General features: G+C 42.0%; 2 protein-coding genes and 1 long non-coding RNA gene across 8 annotated transcripts in view; 2 read left to right on the forward strand and 1 right to left on the reverse strand.

Annotated features, from left to right (window-relative positions):
- The window catches only part of ARL13B (ARF like GTPase 13B), a 44349-nt gene extending 37998 nt beyond the window's left edge, over window positions 1-6351 (forward strand). For 3 of the 6 annotated variants that reach the window (XM_081859747.1, XM_081859749.1, XM_081859748.1), the window contains exons 9-10: window positions 998-1114; window positions 2168-2396. In XM_081859747.1, coding sequence (XP_081715873.1) covers window positions 998-1114; window positions 2168-2343 — 293 coding nt within the window. In that variant the 3' untranslated portion in view covers window positions 2344-2396. Of the gene's footprint in view, window positions 1-997; window positions 1115-2167; window positions 2397-2868; window positions 4535-4757 lie in introns of those variants that run through there. The other 3 variants (XM_081859751.1, XM_081859750.1, XM_081859752.1) reach the window with 3 other exon arrangements.
- The window catches only part of LOC309340784, a 393472-nt gene that overhangs the window by 75730 nt on the left and 291388 nt on the right, over window positions 1-26354 (reverse strand). The window lies entirely within an intron of this gene.
- On the forward strand, window positions 6928-24966 carry NSUN3 (NOP2/Sun RNA methyltransferase 3). Its single transcript, XM_081859786.1, has 6 exons — window positions 6928-7055; window positions 9597-9706; window positions 11294-11637; window positions 13427-13581; window positions 14434-14555; window positions 24699-24966. Exons 1-6 carry the CDS (start codon window positions 6966-6968, stop codon window positions 24958-24960), a joined length of 1083 nt encoding a protein of 360 aa, XP_081715912.1. The 5' UTR covers window positions 6928-6965; the 3' UTR covers window positions 24961-24966.

Genomic DNA, 26354 nt, shown 5'->3' on the forward strand with positions numbered 1-26354 from the left:
TTCAATTCTGCATACAGTGGTACCTCGGGTTACATACGCTTCAGGTTACATACGCTTCAGGTTACAGACTCCGCTAACCCAAAAATAGTGCTTCAGGTTAAGAACTTTGCTTCAGGATAAGAACAGAAATCGTGCTCTGGCAGCGCGGCGGCAGCAGGAGGCCCCATTAGCTAAGGTGGTACTTCAGGTTAAGAACAGTTTTAGGTTAAGAACGGACCTCCAGAACGAATTAAGTACTTAACCCAAGGTACCACTGTATATTTCACAGAGTGCACTTGTGCTTGTTCTGAGCAAGCAGGCATTGGATTGATAGGGTCATTCTGCCTAGAAGTTGGAACCTCGCTCATCCTGCCTGCTGGAAAGTCAAAAGTCTTACCATGCACTTGCTGGGGCATTCTGCTTTGTGGTGTTAGAGGCTCTTTAATCAAAACTAACTTTCCCTCAACATTGTGCCCCCCAGGTATTGTTGGGTTATAACTTCCATCAGGATGTTCCACTCTGGTCTGTGGTCAGGGATGTTGGAAGCTGTAGAACAAAATATTCAGTGGGCACCAGGGTAGGGAAGGCTAGCCTGAAAATTGTCAGGTATTCCCAGATTGGCCTGCCTCTTTGGAGGCTCTCCCTAAGATGTACCCATTATCTTAGGTGAGAGAAAACTGTAGATAGCCTTCTTGATTATGACAGCCAGCTTTTAAATGATTGTCCCCAGGGAGGCTTGCCCACTGTCCATGTGGATGTCCTTTCAGTACCAGGTGAAAACTTTTTTTCTTTTTTCAGGCCTTTTAACCTCTGATAAAGTCGTTTTTAATTTTGCAGTTTATTTGCTGTTTTTATTTGATTGTCGTTTCAAAGGATTACACCGTTTTTACCATTTGGAAACTATAAGCCATTCTGAAAATAGAAAGGCAGGATACCTATTTGTTAAACGAACAAGTAAACATTAGAGTTGGTTAGATGCAAATGCTAAATTGCAAGTGCTGCTTGTGTTTTGCTTTAGAGAACAGCAAAAAGAAAACAAAGAAACTAAAATTGAAAAGGAGCCATCGAGTAGAACCAGTCAATACGGAAGAGACGGTTTCCCCGAATCCTACACCAGTAGCACCTCTTGCACCAGGTTCGTATACATGAATAACTACTGGTATGTCAGTTTCAAAAAGGCCATTTCACGTGACCTTTCAGATAATAAGAAAATAGATCTCACATGGCTTTTTTCATAGCGTACAGAAATTTTAAGAATAAACCTGCCGCTGTTGGATTTTATTCCCGTGTGAACAATACTCTTGCTAGGAGGGATTTCCCCCCACCCCACCCTGGGAGATAGTTGGGAGCATCATTTTACAACTCCTGGAATTAAGATGCTTGAGGAATTGGATCTCCGTTACCATAATTCCGACAATAATTGACCTGATTCAAAACTCTTGGGGTTAATGGATTAACCACCACTTTTTCCACTTCCCAAATGTTCTGGTGGCAGTTCTTGGTGAAAGCCATATCGAAATATTGAATCAAAATTGAAGGAATATACAAGCATTTGTGCCCTTAAAAAAAGAATAATCCTAGATTGATGGGAAACATGACAGAATGAATAATAAGTAAACAGATGTGAAAGTGACACAGAGAAAGAGATTCCCTATATGCCCACAGTCATCAGACTATTTCTATAGTCTGATGACTGTGGGCATATAGGGAATATCTTTCTCTCCATGCCCTGCTTATAGGTTTCCCAGAAATATTGGCTGGTTACCGCTAGAGACAGAAAACTGGATTAAATGGCCCATTACAGATGGCATTTGTCATTAGTAGCAACAAAAAAGGAGCACGACTGTTCTTACGCTCTTTCTCATCCCTGGCAGCCTGTTTTAAAATAGAATTTTCAATGCACAGTTTATTTATATTATGAATCTCTCCCCAACAGCCTAGATCTCTGCAGACATGTTGTGTTTGGTTCCCACTGACACCTAAAGGAAAATGTTCAGTAAGATTGTGTAATTTGCGTATTTTGATTGTCTCAGTGATATGTTGTTTGTTTGCCTTTAAATATATGCGTGTAACCTATTCTGGGTTATGAATGAATGAATACATTCCATCTTCACAAAGATGTATGTTTGCATCAGTAGATTTCTGTTTGACAATGTGGTGTTGCTCTTTGATATTCTTTTTCCTGTAGTTGGCTGGGAAACTCCTACTAAAGTTAACAGAATTCGAAAACTTGAACCTCTTGGTGAAACCCGTCGTAATGGTAATTTCAGAGGAGATCACAATTTGTTGGTTTTCCTCAGAAACCTGTTCCATTTTGCATGCTGGCTTTTTTCTTTCATTTCAGCTAACCATGTGCAGCTTTAATAGCATATTTTTTCAAGTTTTGAAAAGAGCTCATTCTTTGTTCTAGCTCCCCCTCTCCTAAGGGGATGCCCTTAGATCAGTGGTAGAGCACATGCCTTGTATATACAAGACCAGACCTCATATCTCTACTTTAAAGGATTACCCCGAGAAAAGGCTGCAAATTATTTATGTCCTAGCGAACTGCTACAAGCCAGAATAGGTAATATTAAGATGGATGAAGATTCAGGTAGGTAGCCGTGTTGGTCCGACGCAGTAGAAATATATTTTAAAAATTGTCCAGTAGCACCTTAGAGACCAAGTAAGTTTGTTCTTGGTATGAGCTTTTGTGTGCATACACACTTCAGATACCAAGATGGAAGAAAGCAGCTTCATACATTTGCAGAACTATTATTTTTCAAAAAAAAGTAAAAAAAAAAAATGTTAATACTTGTAGTGGTTAGCACAAATACTTTGCACTGTAATGAAACAGTTACATAATATGCCTTTCCACAAATTTATGTAATAAAATGCATCTTTCTTTTTAAGGAGTATAAAGAGAAGAAAGCAAGAGAAAAAAGAACAACAGAGGTAGGGAGGGGAGTGAAGGGCTTGCATTTACTGATTTCATTCCCTTTGCTCAAAACGACGCAGCCCAATTTGTGGCTGGAGCATGAGAATGGAAATCAAAGATAGATATATATATCCTTGGACCCAAAACGGAGCGACTTTCCCTCTCTTTTTGATGTGTAGACCCAAAATGGAAAATCTTTTCATGCAAGAAATACTTCTGATTGCACTTGGTAACTCAGCTTGGTGAATTACTGACACAAGAATGCATATGGTATTCATCACCCATAGATTTGATTCCCAGAAATACAGTTAATAATGTTTATCTGTCATTGAGTTCCTTGCATTCTTGTCCGCATATCATTAACGAAGACCCACAACTTAGATTTGAGATGATAAAACAGAATCTGGGGACAAACAGAGAGTCATGTGCCATGGCTTTTTTGATGCTACTATGGGCACTAATGAAAGTTTAGAATCTTCTGTTAGAAAGTGTGCATTTGCCAGAATTCCAATACTTTTCAGCTTCAGGAGAAACAACAGACTTCATCAATCCTCCAAAAGGTTTGGTCTACACTTCCCATCATCTTTAGTCAGCATGGCCAGCCAGGGCTGATGGGAATAGTAATTAAAAACATCTGGAAGGCACAAGGTTTTGGGGATGTTGAGACAATTTCCCTAAAATTCAGACCATTTTAAAAACTCCCCTATGCAAAAAAAGAAAGAAAAGCCATTGGATTCATGTATATTTTTACCAGAGAGAACTATGTAGCAAATATTTATGACAATACTTAACATCATGCAACTTCATGTATGAAAAAATAATTAACTTGACAAACTGAATCAAAACTAGGGAGCGTAAGATGTATGTAGCTTACCATCTATTTTTGGTGCCACAGATTCAAAAATATCCTAAGAGCTGCTTGCATGCACTTTTCCTGTTTGCTGTCTCACTTTCCTGCTGAGCACATAAACCAATAGTTTTCTTTTTCTTACTTAATAATTTTGCACGTATTAAGCTTGCATGTCTCATACATGGATTTTTTTAGGGTGTAAAGATGAATGTTTTCCTTCTCTATTAGCTATATTTATTAATTTGGCTTGGGGTGTGTGTCTCCTTTTTCCTTTTCCAAATCCTGTTTATCTTAGGAAACACATTGTATTGTCTTAAAAAAAGAACTCCCCAAATGACTATTCAGAAGTGTGCAAGCAAATCTGGAGCTAGTGTGTCTGGACAACATTACAGTTTAAAGCCCCTACTATCATTTGCTGCTGCTTTGTAGCTAACTATGTTGATGTGGAAAACAGTGGAAGAGAGGGAGGAACCCTGCAAGTGAATGGTCGCTTGAAATTCTTCCTTTCCCTTTCTTTTTTGCTCCTGGTCAATGTGGGCTTCACATGGTTAACTATAAAGCAGTTGGGGAAAATAGCAGCAGCAACAGTTTGGGGTGCGCCTGTGTATATAATCAAATTATCACCCCAACAATTCAGGTTAGACAAGTTTTCAATTCTGTCCCCCCTTTTTTCTTCATATTGCGTTTTGACCCTATTCCTATATTTCTTTAACATACTGTGATTTTTCTCGCTGGAATACATTACCTGTAGACAAAGTATCTGCTGGTGTGAAATGTTTCAAGCATTACCATTTTTCTTCCGCAAGTCTTCATGACAAAATAATGTCTTAGGAGAAATTGCAAAATATGGGTTAAAAAAATTACGGGCAAAGGTATACCTTTTCAGTATTGTATGTTTTGCCATGCCGCCATGCTTAATAAACCAGCAGACACTGGTGTTCCTCTTCTTCAAAAGAATGGCTACATACATGGCATTTTATATATTAACTTCATTTCTTTTCCGATATGTGTTAGATTTCTATGGAAAGCCGCTGCCTCCACTGACTATACGGCAAAGACCTAACAGCGATACCCATGAAGTAATTTCTTAACCAACAGTCATGTGGCAGTTTTTAAAGAAGCATGTATCATGTAAAGGGAAGACCTGTATAAGACACTGTGTTCTTGTTTCCAGACACCCCTGCTTTTCTTAAACGTTGCTGGGCAAGGACAGTAAGGCTGCCTTGATATCTCATCCGTGAAGATGGCCCTCACAAACTATCCTATTTCCTTCTTGACTCACCAATTCTTCTTCAGGGTTAATGTGGAACAAGAGAACTTACATAAGTAAAACTCTTGGGAAATGGAACACTTTTTTTCCTTCCTGGAAAGGATAGTTGCAATCCTGAAGAAAAAATTTTCAAGACCAAATGCAACTTAACTGTGCACGTGCAAGGACTGTCTTTAAGTTTGGCTCAATACAACAAGGAGACTTTTTTCTTTTGTTCATTTTGGGGAGTTGTAAAATACATGCATGTTCAAGTGGGGGGGTATAAAGTGTACATTTTAACTATTTTTATATTTTTCTAGTATTTTGTTTTAACAGAACTATTTGGTTAACAGAACTATTTTGAAATATTAAAGTCCATAGCTATATTCATAAGCAGAACATATTTAAGAATGTCACATTTTCACAGCACTTCACTCTTGCATGTGATTTGCCTCACAAATTGTCTTGTTACTTTGCCATGCTCTGATCCGCCAAGAAGAAACGTGAGTGCAAATGGATGTTGTGCTCATGTCTTTAGTGAACCACAGCTAAACTTCCTGGAATAGTACCATTTCTATCTTCTGGAGGCAATATTTCAAACAGATTATTAGTAATAGTCTGTTGTCAACGACCATTCCTGGAATTGATTTTTCATTTCTTTCTGTTAGATTGTGTTGCTCTTGTGCAAGAAATGGAATTCTACCCAAAATTATGAGAGTTTTCTTCATGGAATCATTTGATTTTGACTATAGTAACCTAAAATGAATTATCTGAGAACAAAAGCCCCAGGGTCTAAGGATGGAAACTACAAGCAATAAAAAGTTGAAAATAATTTAAATTTCCTGGAAAATTAAATCACTTATTGCAGAAATTGGGAACCTGTCACTCTCCAGATACTGTTGGACTAAAGCTTCTGTCATCCATCACTTTGCAGATGGCTGAGAGTTGCAGTCAAATAACATCTGGAGGGCCACAGGTTTAGTGTGTATGCATTTTTCTTAAGATAACACTGAAATGGTACTTTTTCACACTTTTGTGTTCAGATTTATGCATATGAGAATATATGATCAGGGAAGCCCCTGTACACTTAAGTATGATGGGCAGCTCTGAATATTCTTGTACACAGTGGGTACAAATTCACACTAGCATTAAAGTGAATAAGGAAGTCTCTTCTCCTATTGGAGCCCTCTGGATCTCTGAAAACGGTCATGTTCTGTCAACGTATTTCTAAACTTTTAACAAACTGGACAGGAAAGGAACATGAAAATGTTTATTTGGTACTATGTTTATGTGTGTTTGTATATCAGTTAAAGAGAATAACTTGTACACCAGAAATAAAACTTGACAGTTGAAGCCTCACATTTGACTTTCAGCTTCTGTGAATTTTGCGTAATTGTACATTTCATTCCTTGAAATATATCTAACTTAAAAACTTGTGTGAATATAAATTTTATTTGCATGTGGATGTTATCCATCCACTGACTCAGTAAATCCTCTTACCACATCTGAGGATGATCCTGTCTTTTGGGGGCGTGTTATTTCAACTGGGTGTTTTGTGATAAAAAAACATGCTTTGTCCAAAGTGCTGGTAGAGCATGACAGCATTTTGAAAAGCATTTATTTCCTGCATTTTCTCCTCTCCCAAGGATCTCCGAAGTGGCCTACATTCTTAATCCTCCTTTAATTCCCCATAACAACCCTGTGAAGTAGGCATGCTACTATCCTGCCCAGCACCACGCTGCTTTCCCCTCCGGGTCGCAGCTTCGAGCCCCAGGTCCGGAGAAAGATTCCCTGCCCGGCATGTCCCTCGAGGTCCCTTGTGAAACCCTCCTCCTTTCGTAGCAACTGCAGGGCTGCCTTCCCGCGAAGAAGCGAGGCCGCGGGAGGAGGAGCTGCAGCCGCGCCCTTGTGGTGACCCGGCGCCCGCTCGGCGATGCCATTTCCGCTGCGAAAGGGCCGGCCCACGGGGCGCCATGCGTGCGCTGAGGCGCTTGGGCCGGCGGCTCCGCGGCTGGGTAGACGTCTGCCGCCGGAGAGACACCCACTCTTCGGTCGAGGAGCAGGTGAGCGCCGAGCGGGCGTCGCCTCCTCCAGCAGGGAAAGAGGCGCAGCCCGGGCTTCCCGGCCGCTGCAGGAACCAATCACAAAGCAGAGCCTTCCCGGCCGCGCGCCGCTAACTCCTCCCCTCTTCCCGCAAGGCTTTCAAAACTCCTGGAAGCAGCTATAGACGCATTAAAAACATAGATTGAAAGATGCAGCGCCAATTTCCGGACTCGATAAAACTTTTTCTTTCCCTCTTAAAGGGCTGCCCCTTGAAATCCATCCGTTATTTTAAAGCTGGCGTTCGTGCCTCCCCCCCCCCTCTTTCCCCACCCCGCGTCCTAGCAAAAAGGCGAGGCGCCGCTGCTGTCCTTGCACGCGGGTCTTTCGGAAGCTGCAGCCCTGCGCGCTTTCCTTCACTGGCTGCAGCTGGGGCTGACTCTGAAGGAGACTCGCAGAGGATTTCCTCGCGCGTAAAACGGAAAGCTCGGCCTTCCTGCGTGTGCCTTAAGGCGTCTCTGCGCGACCGAGCAAGGGGTTGAGACGCGTAGGGAACCTGCCGGGTTGTTTGGTAAGGGGAAAGGGTTGCCTGGAGACCCAGGATCGGTCTCGCCTCCAAGAGGCGACCTTAGCACTGCGTTATATATCTGGATTGCTGCATGCTGCTTGCTTATTTACTGAGCTTCAGCGTGCACCCCACCCCACCCTGCAATATTCATTTCACACCAAGTTGCACAGCCGCTCTCGGGCAGCCTGAATTAGAAAGAACTGGGGCCCTTTCCCCACCCCCGGCTGCTGTTTTTGGGTTGAGGCGCACACGCCGGTGCCCTCCCTGCTCGATCAAAATGTTGATTCTTCTGCCCTAAGGGGGGCATTTAAAATGGTTTCCCCTTTCAGAACTGGGATATCTTTTTTTCACAACTGATGAAATGCAGCTGCCGGTTTTTCTTTTTTTATATATATCTCTGTGAACACAGTAAAAGATGGGGAACAGAATTCTGATAAATTCACCACCAACTGGGTCTGAGTGGAGAGTAAATCTGCCTATGGTATTTTAAGTACAGTAGCCATCATCAGGCATGGCCAGTTCCAACTCCAGCCATGTTTATTTACTACATTTGTATCCTGCCTTTAAAAAGCTCAAAGCAGCTTCCTTGATTCTCCCCTTCCCCATTTTATCCTCCCCTTCAAGCCCGTTAATTAATTTTGGGTAGAGAGACCAAGTCACCCAGGGAGCTTCATGGCTGTGGGGGGATTTGAAGCTTGATTTCCCCCCAGCCTTGTTTCTTGCAATCCTAGTAACCACAATGGTTCTGCCTCCATCCCTTTTACTACACCCAACAAGTTAAAGAGAAACTGGAGAGAGGCATCTGATTATCTGTCTAGAATACCTTTCCCCAGTCGAGTGACCTTCAGATGCTTTGCACTTCAACTTCCATCAGTCCCGGTTAGCACAGCTGGTATAGGAGATTATGAGCAGACTGTTGGCAGCAGGTGTTTTAAGAGGTCCATTTGCTCTCACTCCCATTCAAGAGAGAGGGTGGGGGTAAGCAAGTAAGTAGAAATGATAGATTCTGTGTGTGTTTTCTTGGGGAACCAGGATTGGAAAGATTGGGTGTGATGCATCTTTGAGAGAGCAGTAGTATATGTACTGCTTCCTCCTGCTGCTTGTGGTCCAGCAAGGAAGTCTGGGCAAGGGAAAGCTGCCTTGTCCTCTCACCAGTTGGCTCTTGTATGGATGATGCAGCATTGGGGACCAGGGATCAGCAACCTCAGCCTTTCCTGACAAAGGCTGAGATTGAGCAGGGCCAACCCTGCTGTTGGGCAGAGTGAGGCAATCACCTCAGATGCAAGTACTTGGAGGAGGGAAGTGTCCTTAGGACTCCTGAGCCTCTGACATTTGATCTCCCTCTGCTGGAGATCAGACACACACACACACACACACACACACACACACATCCAGGTGCAGTAAATGATGCCATTCTGTTGCCAGTGTTGTCAGCTTCCATACGTGGAATTGGGGACAAATGGACCATCTTGTCCTTCGCCTCAGGCAGCAAAATATTTTGAACTGGTTCTCTGGACAGGCAGGAAGAAACAGTCTTTTGCTTGCTTATTCTAGAGGTTTTTGTTGCCGCGTTTGCATTTTTCTAGAGGGTTTTTTTACTGTTGCTTCTGCATTTTTATATTTGTAAATGTATTGTAAGATGCTTTTGGGGGGGGGGGAAACCTGGCAAGAAGCAACTAGCAAGCCAGTAATAATAAACAACTTACAGTGAAATCTTAACCATGTCTACTCAGAATTAAGCATTACTTAATTCATCAGGCCTCTTCTAGGTAAGTGGGGTTGGAATACTGAGTTATTTTAAAGTGAAGTGGAAGGGGAACTTATTCACAAATCTTTTGTATTAACCTTTTAAGAATCCATGCTGGCGTAGAAACATCAGTTACTTGTTGAGAATACAGCTTCTTAAACTGTACCACATAGAGTTAAAGTATAAGTACAGTGCAGCCTTTGGGTAATTGGTATTCATATATGCTTTTTTTGTCATCTTCTCTCCAAGTTGGAAACAAAATCAAAAACAAAGCTTCAAAAGAAAATATGCCAAGTTGTTCTCAGTCATTTTGAGAAACAATACTCCAAAGAGTTGGGAGAAGTGTGGAACTCAATCAGGTCAATTTTCTGTTTCTTTTCTCTTCCCCCACCCTCCCTCCTTGATCAATGCACCATAAAATAATTACAGTAAGCATAGCTCCTCAGAATGCAAACTAATGCAAAGTTTTGAGTTTTCAAATGTGCTTTCTGTTCCCTCAGTCTTTTATACTGAGAAGGTGGGGGACATATCTGATGACTACATAAAAAAGGGATGACAAAGTTCTGGGTTTTTAGGGGCCAACATCATGCCCTCCAGGTGTTGAACATCAACTTCCATCAGCAACAGCCAGCATGGCCAGTGGTCAAGGATGCAATGCAGGGGATTGGACTAGAATGACCCTCCGAGTCCCTTCCAACTCAGCAAATCTCTGATGGAAGTCAAACAGCATCTGGATGGCACCATGTTACTCTATTTTTCATGAGTAGTCTGGGGCTGAAAGTACATTTTGCCATGTACCGTGTATATTTATCTATTTATTTAGGAATACATACCTTGTTTTTCAAAGCAAAAAAACCCCATTCGCATAGCAGCTCATGGGTGTTCTGGTTTCATAATAAGATGTAGAGTTAACAACTTGAAAATATTGTTACTGTTGTTTTCCCTTGCAAATTAAATTATGGGTAAGCATTTGAATATACCTTGATTAAATTTAGATCACCAAAGACTGGAAGAATTGTCCCAGGGATTTGATATGACCCGTTCACTGCTAGTTGGCCATCCCTAATGTAAAAGAAGAGTTCATAATTAGGCACAGGAAGCCTAGTATGCATGCAAGTGACACAGGAACATTTCTATTTAATACAGACAAATGGACTAAATTCTATGTTTGTCTGGGTTTGCTCAGCCAGGACTAAGCTGTGCACTTTTTTAAAAAAATGCCTCTTGCAATGTAAGATAACCTTTGGGGATTTGCACAGTGCCTTTTCTTTGTGTATAGATGATGCAAACCAACCTGTACATCTGGGATAATGCTTCTGGGACAGAAGAACAAGGCTGACTTCAGCCTAGAACTTTTCATTTTAGAAATTTCCCTGAGCTTTACTTCAAACTCTCGTGTGCTGTTAAGAACATGATAAGAGCCTCCTGGATCAGGCCAATGACCTAGCCAGTCTAGCATCCTGTTCTCACAGTGGCCAGCTAGCGAGGCAGAGAAAGTGACTTGCCCACCCAAGCTGACCCAGAAAGCTTCATGCCATTCAAACCTGTGTCTTCCACTTCATAGCCCAACTAACTGCTACACCACTCTGACTCTCCTGTAATACCACAGAAAGCAGAAAGTAAATCATGTGATAAGGGAAAAATTCAAAGGCAGTTTCTATAATCCCACTCACACCAAGAGTGACTCATTCCAGACTAAAAATTAGGTGCAATATGTTACCCTCCTGTAGCCTTTCATTCAGTATATTGATCCAAATGGTGATGATGAAAATGCATTTGCATGTAACGCAGTCTGCAAATTAAGTGTAGCCCATCATTTTAGCATAAATCTCTGCTTGGTGCTGAGCTGTTTCCTCTCCCCTTTTCCTGATGCGGACACACTTTTGTCTTCTTATATCCCAGTCCGTGCCTATGTGTAACATGTATATTTCTTTTTTAATCTCCAGTCAAGTGCTTTCAACACCTCAGTGCTGGCAGTATGCTGTCCTCCTTAATAAATTCAATTTTTCCTCTGAAGTGGAGAATGACTTGTGCTTAAAGGGCTATCGCCTCATTTTCCCGGAAACTTCTTCGTGTTTTCGGCAGTCACTCAAGTGTTACATCAGTAGCAATCCTGGAAGATTCCCTGCTCAGAAACACAGAGCTGGTAAACTGAAAGAATATTACCTGCTGAATGCAGCGTCAGTTCTGGCTGTGCTGGCCCTGGAAGTTGAGAATGGAGAGAAGGTTTTAGATATGTGCGCTGCTCCAGGGGGTAAATCGATAGCAACGCTTCAGTATGCTTGGCCAGGTAAACCACTGCACTCCTAAACCAATTAGAACACACAAATTGGTTGCTAGATTGCTTAAATAACCTATTAAGCAGGTTATTCAGAGGCATTCATTAAGAAAGCTCTTGCGGCATCCTTTCCCCTCCCTATTGCAGTCAAAACCCAGCACATCAGGAACTGGAATTGGAGCTGTCTAATTTTTATTTCAAACGCAATCTGCATATTATGCCCTTGCTGCCTGACACCAATTTTTCTGTGCATTAGTCTGAAGGCACATGAAAAGAAGTGCTCTGTGGTCCTCTGATATTTTCACATCATCTTTGTGATACTCTGGTACTCTAATTTTGCAGGGTCAGCTAGAGAGGGAAACAACGCAACCTTGGCATGCTCACGCGGTGCTGATACATTAAAAGAATGCTTCCCAGTTTGTTGAGTGCAGGAGGCACATGAAAAGGAAAAGAGAATGTAAGAGGATTAGCAGGGCCAGCACTACTATTTGGCAGGCTGGGGAGGCTGCCTCAAGCTGCAGATGTTTGAGAGGGCAACAGCAAGTTGATTGGAGGACAAGACTTTGTGGGCAAATACCCCACCCTATGGGACGCGGGTGGCACTGTGGTCTAAACCACAGAGCCTAAGGCTCGCTGATCAGAAGGTCGGCAGTTCGAATCCCCACAACGGGGTGAGCTCCTGTTGCTCGGTCCCTGCTCCTGCCCACCTAGCAGTTCAAAAGCACGTCAAAGTGCAAGTAGATAAATAGGTACCGCTCTGGCGGGAAGGTAAACAGCGTTTCCGTGCACTGCTCTGGTTTGCCAGAAGCAGCTTAGTCATGCTGGCCACATGACCCGGAAGCTGTAAGCCGGCTCCCTTGGCCTATAAAGTGAGATGAGTTCCGCAGCCCCAGAGTCGGTCATGACTGGACCTAATGGTCAGGGATCCCTTCACCTTTACCTTTACCCCACCCTATACTCGCATAAGCTAGCCTGCTGCCCTCAGACCTGGTGAAGGATGCTGTCCTGTCATCACCCCAGTTCATCCCTTCCTGTGGGTGCTTTGCAATAAAAAAGGGACAATAGGTGCTTCATTGCACACACCTGGAGTATAATGTAGTTTGCCACCAAATGCAATTCTTAAAATATTCTTATACTACTGTCAATATATGTGTTCCAAAAGAGACTGCTTGACCATTTGGCTGGATCAGTGGTTTCCAAACCTCCATCTCCCACCCAACAACTTGAAAATGTTTTTTCTGTGTGTTGTAGCAAATGTAATGCTCTGTGCTAGGGCTGTATGATTTTTTTAAAATTATGTTTTTATTGCTTCTTTAATTTCTTACATAGAATTCAAATGGTAATACAGTAAAATGCAATGTTAGAAATAAAAGAAGCAAGTGAAATACAATTAAAATCAGTATTGATATTTAATGTGAAGGATTTGCTGTCTCCTGTCTTCAACCACAAATCCACAGACACACTGTTGACCACCTGAATGAAGCTCATGGACCGAGCAGTGGTCCACGCTTTGGGTACCCCTGGGCTAGATCACTGTTCAGCAGTGATGGGTTCCACTCCTCGTATTGTGTACTGTCAAATCATCTGGCAATGGGCGACACCAATCAATTGATTGTGTCACCACTACATGCTGATGTGTGTGTTTTTTAATTAGTCCTAATTCTTGCTACTTCTAGCTTCGGCTTCCGATTTCACAGGGATTGTTCTGATGGTCTGGTTTGCATGCCACCTTGGCTAGTTTGTTGGGACAAGTGGCAAATTGACTGCATGTATTAACTTATCTGAGATTCTATTTCTTTAGGGCTTCTGCACTGCAATGAGTATGACCATTTGAGATCACGCTGGCTGAAGCAGACACTAGAATCCTTCATCCCAGAATCTTTGATGAGTCTCATTACTGTTTCACAGTTGGATGGAAGGCAAATTGGAAATCTTCAGCCTGAAGGCTTCGATAAGGTATCTCTATCATGGCTGCTAGCTTCATGGGGCTCAGACGCTCTCATTCTCCCATCAACCCCTTTTCAGTTCAGGGATATCACAATTCTCAGTGATGGCTCTTGAATAAAATAGGAAGATAAAAACCTGTAATTTATTAATTATGCATTTATCCTTTGGGTCGCAGAGGGTTCCATCAGATCTCTCATCAGGGCACTGATATTAACATCATTTTTTCAAAACAAAATAAAAAAATTCCTTCCAGTAGCACCTTAAAGACCTTCCTTGTTTAAAAAACAAGTATGCCTTTTCAAACTATATGATTCTCTAAGATATTTAGAATATCCCCTCCTGATGGTACCGTGGCCTGCCTTGATTCATCTGCCATCAACCACGGAAAAGGCATTTGCAATGGCACCTACATTATGGAACAATCCCTCCCCACTCCCAAGATCCAGAGCACACTGCTCAGTGCTGAGTTTTCAATAGCAGTTGAAGACGTTCTTGCTCACCCAAGCTTTTGGGGACCCTTGATCACCAGCATAAGGGCTCACCATGTATTATTAGTGTAGTGTATAGCATATATATTTCTTACATAGTTTTGTGAAGTTTTATTTTTTTAATGGTTGTATGCTGCTTTGATACCTTTTGTGCAAACTGTTTTAGTAACTTTTTAATAAACATTTTTGTTTTGCATTTCCATAAATGTTTGCATTTGAATAAAATATATGTAGTGCTTGAAATGCAGTAAAAATATATATATTTGATTTGTAGGGAGATGGCACTGTCATTGGGTGTATTCTCACAGTATGAGATTTTTCTGTCCAGAGTTTCTGTGTTCAGTTTATTTTTACTTTGCTATTGGTCACTCAGGTACTAGTGGATGCTCCATGCTCGAATGACAGAAGTTGGTTATTCTGTTCCGATACCCAGCAGGCTACCCTACGATTAGCACAAAGGAAGGCATTATCTGCTATACAGATACAGCTTCTAAGGTAAGAAACACAAAGGAAGACGACTGAAATTCAATAACGCTCAGCCCTGCACTGAAGGATGTGCTGAATTGTATTCTGAGGCTCGGTGTCTGTCTGACCCATATGCTATCCTCTCCATATGCAGCCACACAGAGCCAGTCATCATTTAAGAAGGCATACAGCTACAGTGTCGTCTCCCAATAACTGGCATGGTTGAGAGAGAGAGAGATTCTGCTCTTCATGCTGAGCAATAGGCCTTTAACTAGGACAGTCACAGGAGGCAGAGGAACAAGTTTGCGCTTACTTAGCTTTTAATGTACTTCAGTACAGCACAGTCTCCTAAACCTTTTTTCAAAAAGCTTTTTCTTTACCCGTAGAAAAAATAATACAATTTTTTATCACCTCAGTACAGTTTGGGGGACAAATGTATCCTAAGAAAGCCATAAAAAATACATTACCTGAGTGAAGGTATGAAATGCAAGACCATTTGCACCTGTATTGAGAACTTCCCTTTTCCGGTATAACAATATTGTTGCCTGTAAGTCATCGGGTCAACAGGTACCCCACAATGTTAAGTATGTACACCTACAAGAATGGCGTGTAGAGTCTAACTGACCTTGCAGATTCTAAAATGTGAAATGGCACATTGCATCATTAACATGCAAAAAAGATTGGCTGCTGCATTATTATTTTTTGCCATTGCCCTTCTCTTTGTGTCCACAGTGCTAGAGCATTACTCTTGACATTTCAGGTAAGCTGGGTATGTTTCTAGACTCAGCCTAGGATTTGATCCCCTCCAGATCTGTTAGGAAGAGTTGGTTTTGGGTTGTTTTATCCATTGTAGATTGTTTAGTTTCCAAATAATACCAGCATTTAAGCAGGAAATGTATATGTACTATGTTTGGGGAGGGGAGGAGAGAGGAACCACCATTGGTCACCATTTGATCATGCATTTGGAATTATCCACAACTCTTTCTGTTTCATTATAATAAAAAAACAATCTCGTGCTTTCTATCTGAAATTGCTGCATCATTATGCATTGAAGGGAAGAGAATCGCTGTTCTCCCTGTTTTTTTGGCACATAACAAAAGTGTCAAATCTTCGAAACCAAGAAAGCTGCTGTTGACACTTCCGGATTTGTAGACAAGGGTTTGTGGCCACATTTCTGGTTTGATTGTTTTCCCAAGTCATGTTTTCCTTAGCCAGCCTTTTGACTGGCGACACACTGATCAGAAAGCTGTTAGTTGTTATATTCTGTGCAAAACCCTGTAAATGGGTTCTTAAGTTTCTTGTTCAACCAAGCTGGCCGAGATTATGAGCCGCTCAGGCTGACTGCTCACGAAGACGCTTGAGGCAACTCTCAACACCACATTTCAGAAAGATCTTCCTGTAAACAGGAGAAGGGGGTCACCTAAAGGCCCTTGATGGGAAATTGCCATTAAGTCTGATCACCTGTTGAGATGAGGGTCCATGTTGCTTGCAAACATTTACAGATGCATTTGGCCTCAAAATGATCACAGAAACAAAATCCGTATCATTCAGCATAAATTCTACAACTGGCTATGATGGGAGAGGGGACAGTTTTGCTGGGGCACAAGGCAAGTTCTAACTGGAAAAAAAAGGTTTTAATTCAGATTTGCTTATTTGTATCTAATCAGGTTCATATGGGAAAGGGCTTACTTATTTTACTATTCCCAATTCTTACCAAATACGTTAATTTATCCAACTTTGTAATATGGGATATATTCTATAGTATTCCATGTGTCATACAGTCATACCTCATGTTATGTTTCCTTCAGGTTGAGCGTTTTCAGGTTGCATCCCGCGGCGACCTAGAAGTACCGGAAAGGGATACTTCCAGGTTTCGCCACATGTGCAGCCACGCAAAATGACGTCACGCGCATGTGCAGAAGCAGGTTGTGTTCTGCTCATGTTGCGAATGGGCCTCCAGAACAGATCCCGTTCGTAAGGTACCACTGTATTTGACAATAGGGCATCCTAGTTTTTTAAAAAAACTTTGACTGCTCACTTACTTCTTCATAAAGAAAAATTATGTTCTATCCAGAGGAGACGTTTTCAGCTGGAATAGAAACCTAAGAGCATACTCACAAATTCTCCCAGTGGGACCCTATACTATACCATGTATTATAATAATAATAATAATAATAATAATAATAATTTTTAATTTATACCCCGCCCTCCCCAGCTAAGGCCGGGCTCAGAGCGGCTTACAATCAATAATAAAAACAAGTTGAATGATTACAACTTAAAAACAAAATTACAATACAACATTAAAATAATGGAACATTAAAATAAAATGTAGCCTCAACACAGGAGGAGACGGAAAGAAAAAAAGAAAGAGAGGGAGGGAATCAAATTGGCTCCAAGCCAAAGGCCAGGCGGAACAACTCTGTCTTACAGGCCCTGCGGAAGGAAATCAGATCCTGCAGGGCCCTGGTCTCATGAGGCAGAGCGTTCCACCAGGCCGGAGCCAGAGTTGAAAAGGCCCTGGCTCTGGTTGAAGCCAATCTAACTTCCTTAGGGTCCGGGACCACTAGGGTGTTGCTATTTATGGACCTTGAGGCTCTCCGTGGGGCATACCAGGAGAGGCGGTCTCGTAGGTATGAGGGTCCTAGGCCGTGAAGGGCTTTAAAGGTTAAAAGCAGCACCTTAAATCTGACCCTGTACTCTACCGGGAGCCAGTGCAGTTTGAAAAGCACTGGGTGAATATGCTCCCATGGCACAGACCCCGTGAAGAGCCTCGCTGCAGCATTCTGCACCCGCTGGAGTTTATGGGACAGCTTCAAGGGCAGCCCCGCGTAGAGCAAATTACACTAGTCAAGCCTGGAGATGACCGTCGCATGGATCACTGTGGCCAAGTGGGGGGCGGGAAAGGTAAGGGACCAACTGCTTGATGCGGCGAAGGTGGAAAAATGTCGCCTTGGCTGTTGTTGTAACTTGTACCTCCATGGAAAGGGAGGCGTCAAGGATTACACCCAAACTCTTAATGGAAGGCAATGGCACTAATTGGGCCCCCGCAAGAGAAGGGAGTTGGTCCCTCATCCCCATGCCATCCCGACCCAGCCATAGGACCTCTGTCTTTGAAGGATTTAGTTTCAATCGGCTCCCACGAAACCATCCAGCCACAGCTTCCAAGCATCTGGTCAGTGTGTTCAGGGCCGAGTCGGTGTGGCCATCCATCAGCAGATAGAGCTGAGTGTCATCAGCATACTGGTGACAGCCCAGCCCAAAGCTCCGGATAATCTGGGCAAGGGGGCGCATAAAAATGTTAAAAAGCATCGGGGAGAGAATTGCGCCCTGCGGCACTCCACACACCAAGGAATGGCGCGATGACATTTCCCTCCCTAGTGCCACCCTCTGTCCCCGACCAGAGATAAAAGAGCACAGCCAGTTACAGGCTATGCCCTGTATCCCCACGTCTGCGAGGCGGTGGTCCAGAAGATCATGATCGACTATGTCAAAGGCCGCTGACAAATCTAAAAGGATCAGCAGTCCTGACCCGCCTCGATCCAGTTGTCTACGGAGATCATCTGTTAGGGCAACCAGAGCCGTCTTGGTTCCAAAACCGGGACGGAAACGGGACTGAAATGGATCTAAAGCCGATGTTTCCTCCAGAAACCTACCAAGCTGTTCAGCAACCGCTCTCTCAATTACCTTACCCAGATATGGAAGATTTGAAACTGGGCGGTAATTGGATAGGTCTAAGGGATCTAATGAAGTTTTCTTTAAGAGTGGACACACTACTGCTTCCTTCAGTTCCCCTGGGAATGTCCCCGTGTCAAGGGACAAATTGATAATTTCAACCAGGGTGGTCCGCGCAACATCTGGACACTCCCTAATCAGCCAGGATGGGCACGGATCAAGGAGGCAGGTGGTGGGCCTACCAACTTGGAGGAATCTATCCACATCAGCAGGGAGTATCCGTTCAAAATGGTCCAACACTGGACCTGATTTCAGTCGAGGGGCCTCCAGTTCAGTAACTGTATCTAAATTGGTAGGGAGGTCATGGCGGAGCAACAGGACTTTCTCCGCAAAAAAGCTCACTAATGCCTCACAGCTGTGGGTCCAATTTGTGCTTAGATTTGGTTGTCCTCCTAAGGACGTTATTGACCTAATTATAGCCCTGGTGCTGTGTTTTTTCAGTGTTCCTAGCTAAATCATGAGGCCAGCAGGAGAGTAGTGGTGTTTACATGGTCTCTTTCCAGCAAACACTGGGCTTGGATAGTGTTGACAGGAACCCATAACCTATAAACTATAAACCTATAAACAGGAACCCATTTCAGGCCATTTTCCTTTGTTAAAACCTCCTGTAGGTGATCTGGGAATCATAAGTTTGGTTTCTACAGTGCTGAAAATCTTGAGGGTGGGGATCTAGGCTGTGTGTGTGGAATACCTAGCCAACCCTCAGAAGCAGAATTCCCAGAAATCCTCAAGAAAAAGGAGGAGGGAGCTGTAATAGATAAACAATTAACAGGAAGGATTTTTTTTCTCGCACCTAACTAAAACAAGTGGGTTGGGTCCAGAGGACATTATTCCATCAAAATCAGTGGGACTAATATCCTTATTTACTTTATGTGGGATTGCAACTTTCATCAGCACTTGGTTATTGCTAGCCAAACCCATACAATTAAATTAATTTTCCAAATAATGTATTCTAGGTGTTTCATCTGTCCTCAAGAAAATTCATGGCTTGAATTAGGTGTATTTGGCTTACTGTTGCTTATACTGCTGCCCTTGCCTTATGTTTTACTGGGGCAAGTAGAAATGATTAGAAATGTAAAATGTAGAGCCATATAATATGATAAGGTTATATGAAAGAGGAGGCCAATGAGTTAAGCAAGGATTCCCCCCCCCTTCTTCCTCATTCATTTTCTCCTGCTATATATTATTTTATGGCTATTGATCAAATACTAAAGCTTTTTAATGTAGTGCTATGTTTCACCTCAGAAGTATCCCAGCTGTCAGGATGAATTGAGAGAGAAATAAAATAGTTTGTTTTCCTAAAAGTAGTGTTCTTTATGGAACGCTCTCATAAATGGCAGCACAAGAGAAGGTTGGGGACTGTTTTTCCCCCTTTTCTTTGCATGACTTCCTCAAGAAAAGGTCTACAGGAAGCTTGTGATTTATAACCGAAATATGAGTGTCTTATTGCAGTAATGCATCATGTCACCCATTTCCTTTGGAGAAATCAATCACATTTAAAACACTGACCTCCTTCAGTTTTCTCTTTCCAATATTTGACATGTAAAATCCAATTTGTGAACTCCTGGCTCAAGGAAGCATACATCATTCAGTGAAATTTTTGCAAATTTGTATAAATCATTCTAGATTATAATGCTGAAGTGGAACATTCTTGACAGCAGGAACCTTGTTGGTAGAGAAAAATCCAAACAAACCAAAATTGCCCATCTCCCCAAAGCACGTTTAATCCAATTGGGCCTGCTGTCTAGAAGAGAGAGAAATTGTTTGTTTGATGAAAGCATACCAGGCTACAGCAATAGCAGCTGCAAACCAATAACTTTTCTGCTATAGTTTTGAATATTAATTCAGCTGTCCACCTCTCGTTATTCATAAATAAATAAAACAATAAATGCATTGATTAATCCATTGTTATACATACCTTTTCTGTTATGCCTTCTGGCTAAAACAAATAAAAGTAAGTTATTAATACTATAACATTTCACTGTTTTGCCATGAATCAGCAAGACTCTGAAACAGTGGGATTTTACAGCTTATGTGTGTGCATGAGATCACTCCATGTGGTTTATTACCCATTAACATATTAACACACTGGCTAAGGGCTAATGTCCTGGAGTGAAAATCACCGCCATTCTGCTTCTCCTCAGGTATTGCTGCCGTGCTAACCAGGTCTAGTCTGTGGTCTGGCTTAGCGTTACAGTCAGCCCTGAGCTTGTGTTCATTTCCTCCAAACAAATTTTGGTTACAGCTCATGGTTTGGCTGGAAGGACTGTTGGAGGGCGAGTGTGATATTTGGCTTCCCACTTCACACAGTTGCCCTCTCACTTGTTGAGGTTAACAACAATGAAGAAGGGGGTAGGCTGGCATGCTCACAGCCCTCAGTGTTTAGTTGGCTGTGAAGAGGGCTAGCTTCAACTGTGCTTCTGGGTCTGGAATGCAGGTAACTGTAGCTTGCTAAATTTGGGCGTTATGGTAACCTCAATGTTATTGGAGACCAAAAAGTGAAGGAGTGAATTGCAACTAATCAGGGAAAGAAGGAGGGTGAGACTGCACAGATTTGAGGCATAGCACTGGTAGCCAGACCGTGGTTTCCCTATGCCATGCAAATGGACCTAACAGCTCACTTCATTTTGATCAAAGAATCACAGTAATTTAGAGCTTTACTTTTTTCCACATGTTATAAATGGCTGCAAGGCTGGAACACACAGTGGTAGAAGTGAGTGATGTACAGTCAGGCACAAAGTACTGCTGTGATCGTTCAAACGTTTCTCTAGGTATATTTCTATCTATAGTTTGGACAAAGTATGGCACCAGTTTCTGTCTGGTTTGGAGTTACGAATATGAATCTAGCCGTCTATATCAGATGTCCCTTTGAATCTTTCATTTCTTTAAAGGCAGGCATGGCCAAGTGTTAATTGGGCATGTTCTTAGGAGAAGGGGTGGAGCTACATTTATTAATTCATTGCATTAATCACCTTCATAAGATCCTAGGGTAATGTACAATAAAACAAAAATAGCTACAAGATACATCAACCATGTTTTCAAAATACATATTTTTTTTCCTTTCACCTTGCACTACTTACGAGAGAGTGCTGAGTTTTAGTGCCCATTCAAACTAAATCTTGGACCATGTAGAGAAATTTAGTGTGAAGCCCCATCACCCTAGGAGAAGGACTTATATGGGTTTCCGCTTGCGGGACCAGGTAGTTGACTCTAACTCTTAGTGTGTTACGAGGGTAGCCAATTTGACGCCCTCAATATGTTGCTAGGCCACAACTCCCATGAACTTCAGCATGACCAGCAGTCAGGAATGATGGGAATTTCTTCAGTATTTGTTTTCTATCCCTTGGGTCTATTATGCCTCTCTTGGTTTGCCTCCATCCAGATTTCCAAGAATGCTGTCAATGCTCCAGATAAAAGATATATAGACTGGACTTAGGTTTGGAATTTAATGTATGTTTGGATGTAAGCACCGTCTTATAAGAGGCGCTCCCCCTTCTCTCATGGGATGAATGCCTCTTCTGATGCCGTTATGACAAAGAAACAACACTTCAGAAACAATGCTTTGCAACCTATATGCAAATTTAATTATGCAGCTAAAACTCGTATGATCAGTTCAGTCGGGTTTCAGCTCTAGCCGCAGTTCCCTACAGCATCCCTCAAAGCCTTGTTCTTTTTTTACACACATACACAAATCCTTTTCGCAACATGCACACTCCCATCTCTGTAGAACCCTGTAAACTGAGAGCGGTGACAGATCCCCCACAGAAGCCCCCTTTTTTTGCCAATGCTTCCCTCCTCCCCCAGGAAACAGAAGAATCTTTCTTTTTCATTTCATAGGTTGAAAAGCTACACTAAGTTACAGAGCTTCTTATACACGGCTTTAAGGGCAGCAATATTGTAGCTATACCAGCTGGATAAACTAAAATGTAGAGATTAATCAAGATTGCAGCCTCTGTCTCTCCCCCTCCCTCCCCAGGCATGGTCTGTTTTGGATAACAAAAATTAGATGAAAACAGTGGATGACTATGTGAATGATAACAGTTCAGCTAATATTTCAACTTCATATATATCCCTTTCAACCTAAAATGCTGTTTTCTCTTGGCTGAGTTTTATACAAAAGGAGCTATCATCACCTCCATAACGAGAGGTGAGACATGTCTGAAGCTTTCTGGCACTGTTTTTGGCACATCACCAATGCCAGCATGTCGCCACGCTTCAGAGGCATATGATAAATTGCATATTGTGGATACAGAAGGGATTTTCTGGCCTTTTCGGATTGATTTTGTATGGGAGGGGAAAGCTTACAATAACTGGGGAATGTAAGTGGAGTGACTGTGATGTGGCTAGGACAGGTTGATCTTTAAAAGGAAAACAAAATCTATGATCACTTTCATAAGAAGGAATGTGGGGATGAAAGTAAATGTGATTTCAGCTGCTTGAGTGGCTTAGAGGGGATTGCTTTTCTGCTGATCAGAAGCAGCCCGGCATTCTCAGAAAACGACTTCTAATAGCAAACACGAGATGGCAGCGTTGAAGTACAACATAATCTCCCATAACTCAGCCTGGAATTTTTGCTTTCTCTTTTTGCTGCTGTTTTAATACGAACAATGGATAAATTAGGGACATAATTAATGCTGGTCCTTCTAACAGGATAAAGAACATGCAATTAGTCTCTCAAGGAGTGGGCTGAGGAAGTGGAGTTAGTAATGTGAATGACTGTGCCAACTCTATAGCCCTATCTGTATGTATGTATGCCTATCTCTCTATACTGTGTGTGTGTGTGTGAGAGAGAGAGAGAGAGAGAGAGAGAGAGAGAGAGAGAGAGAGAGAGACCAAGAGCAAATAAATAGCAATCTATCACGAAGTTTAATGTGCCTTTATGTGAAGGAGTTGCTTTTTGGCAACTCCTAGCAACAAAAGATTTTTTTTTGGGGGGGGGGGGTGAGCTGACATTTAAAATGTCAAGTTTTTCAAAGTTGGTGAGAATTTGAAGTGATACTTATTGCTCCTATATTCTCTTGCCTTTTTTTGCTTTTCTTGCCTTTTTTCTTTTCGTGTTTGTTTTCTCTCCAGCTACTGCTAATGGAAGCCTTTAAAGGATATTCAGAATGCGTTAACAGCTTTTAAGTCTCCAGAGCGCTTGGGATAAAAAAATGTTTATTGTCCCATTTATATCCATGGCTTAAATCCACATTCTTCAACTTCCCTGCTTTGTGATTGATCCATTTATCGTGTTCAATGGTCGTTCTTTGAGCTGGCGCTAAATTTGCGATTAATTGAGTCTTGCTTAAACTCATAATAATGCTGCGTATAATTTACATAGCCCTTTCCTAGAATGCTTAAAACACTTCATGGCACATGGCCCTCCCAAAGAATCCTGGGAACTGTAGTTCACAGACCTACAGTTTCCAGTACCCTTCAACTACAGTTCCCATGATTCTTTAGGAGGAAGCCATGGGCTTTAAATATATGGTGTGGATTTGACCCAGGATACAGATATGTTTTCTTCCACCTCCTTCTATCTCCCTGTCCTTTCTATCACTTCTCCCTAAAAGTAGTCTTAGTGCCATTGGCACAAATCAACCAAATGTAAGAGTATGGCCTATATTACGTGATGTCTTTTCCCAGTTTGTTGGCAGGTTACTGCTACGGAAGTTTGGTTCACTACAACTCTTCAACAAATTGAAACTTTCACATACACTGCATAACCGTTTGTTGATGGTTTATCATTTGGTGAAGTTCTGATACACAGAAGCCAGTTTGACCTTGTCCCTCATATTCTACAGCACAATTTAAATAGTAGCATGTAATATCATTCCCAATAACAGCAGTGTATGAGGATATGTAATATTCCTGCATCAGGAGTGTATGTGGATAGTCTGCCCATTGCGCCTTAGAATGCCATACTGCTAAGCAAGCTGGTGCCCTCAAAATAGGTACATTATAAGATGGCGAAATGAAAAGGCAAGTTTCTAGTGAAAAGCAATATTGGGTGTGAGTTTCGGAAAGAGATGCACCATAATCGATGTTTAACAACTGTAAATGCAAACACAAATGAGGACTTTTTATGAGCATGTGACTTACTTCATTTTTCAGTATGCATATCTGGTTTTAGCAGTTCTCTGTGCACAGTCAGCATCGTAGGTATAACATGATGCTGTTAATAATAAGAACCCCAAAATGCTATTCTAATAGAAAATTTAATGATACAAAATTAAGACTTTAAAAGTATTTTCTGAAATAACACACTAATGGTTTCTGTAATATAATTAAATCGGATTTTATATTCCTTAGTTGCGTGTTAAGAAGTGTATGACTTCCTGCTGATAAGCTAGGCAATGCCCAGTCCACAGAAAGTGTGGATCTTACTACAAGGCTTCCTCATTTGAAGTGCATACGTTGAATCAATCCAACTCAACATTTCCTGTTCCTTGCACACAGGTCTGCAATTAAAGCCTTGCGTCCTGGAGGATCTCTGGTTTATTCCACATGCACTCTTTCTAAGGCGGAGAATAGTGATGTCATAACACACATCCTCAACTCCTGCAGCAATGTTTGTCCAGTGGATATGAGCGCCCTGGCCAGTTCTGCATCCCAGGAATTCACTCTTGCTTCTGGTGTCCAGCAGCATGAACTTCTAGTACTTCCAGAAAGGGGGAAAGCTTGGGGACCAATGTATGTATCTAAATTAAAGAAAATATGATTGATATTCTTCTTGTGGTTGCAGTTCTTTCAGGTCATAATGACCAATCCTTTTTTTCGGGGTTACAACTTTTTGAAGTGAAAACTTGAACAGGAGATTGAAATCCAATCTCTTCTATTTGCTGGCACCATCCCCCTCCATTTTTCTATTTCGGTACCCAGTTGGAAGATTGGGGGAGGAGCAGGGGGATGCCCAATGGGACATGCAGAGATGTGTTTTCTTTCAGTAATTGCCCCAATTCCGAATGTGAATTGTAGGCATGTTGAAGAATACCCAGTTCACTGTCTGTGGGCCATGTGTATGCACTTGCCTGTAGCTTGTAATGGAATTGTCAGAATTTGAGCACTCATTTTAAATCCAGTTAAAATATATTTGCTTGTAGAAACTTATTTGAACACAGGATGACACTAAGAGCAAACAGTTTATAAAAATGGAAGCAATTGTTTCATGTATTCACAGCACCTCACTACACAAAACAGGGGAACATTTCAGGAACGAATGCCTGCTACAAATTCTATTTTTTTAAGAGAATAGGAGTGGAGACTTCCTATTAGAATCATAGAATTGTAGAGTTGGATATTCTGGTGGTATCTTCTAGTTCTGTGCACACATTGAGCAGTGGACAGCAAGTTAACACCTAGATCACACTAATCTATAATGCAGTGTCACCTGCACCCTGCAAATAGTGACAACTGGAATCCACTTTGCCCAAGATCCTTCTGCTCAGCTGCAGAGCTCAAATTTGGTTTGCCAAAATAGTCTTGTTTTGGAATTGCTTCACCAACCTTCCGTTTCCAAGGATGTTCAGTGAATCCTAAACAGCCGCCATCAACCTCATTTAACCGGGAAAAGTTGCTGAGCAGGCATCTCTTTAGCTAGCTCTAGAAACATTCACTTTCGACTGCTTATTAGCAAGTAAGTATGTTAAATAGAAAGTTCAGCCGCTGGATAGCATTTCTTTTGCACGCAAAGAAGTAACTTGGGTTTTGTGATTTTCAGATGCAACGTTGCTGGAACAGTTTTCAGGACAATGAGAGACTGATTTAAAGTTATTAACGTTTTATTTTCCACTATCCCACCAGATTACGCATATCATTGTGCACTTTTAAAAAGTCAGCATCTGGTTTATATGGAGAATTTGTCCCTTTATGGTGAAGCTGTGTCCTGTGCCAACAAAATCAGTTTTATTATGAAGTAATTTGTTCCCGTAGAGGATTGTTTTCTGCCTCCCTTGGAGGTTGTAGATGACACATGGAGACCAGCTTATTGTTACTGCTTTTACTTCTGTCAGAATATGCAATGAAAGAGTTGATTGTGTTGAAAGGCCTCTAAAACAGCAGATTGTCAAGCAAATGTGGTGCTTTGGCATGGAGTTTGGAGACATAAATGCATCT

The sequence above is a fragment of the Podarcis erhardii genome (assembly GCF_964252035.2).
Source record: "Podarcis erhardii genome assembly, chromosome: 4".
Taxonomy (NCBI): Eukaryota; Metazoa; Chordata; class Lepidosauria; order Squamata; family Lacertidae; genus Podarcis; species Podarcis erhardii.

Excerpts from the sequence above, each read along its gene's own strand:
- NSUN3 (XM_081859786.1), top strand. The coding sequence starts at position 6,966 with ATGCGTGCGCTGAGGCGCTTGGGCCGGCGGCTCCGCGGCTGGGTAGAC. Across the intron at positions 11,638-13,426 it reads GCTTCAGTATGCTTGGCCAG|GGCTTCTGCACTGCAATGAG; the intron begins GTAAACCACTGC and ends CTATTTCTTTAG. Across the intron at positions 14,556-24,698 it reads ATACAGATACAGCTTCTAAG|GTCTGCAATTAAAGCCTTGC; the intron begins GTAAGAAACACA and ends CCTTGCACACAG.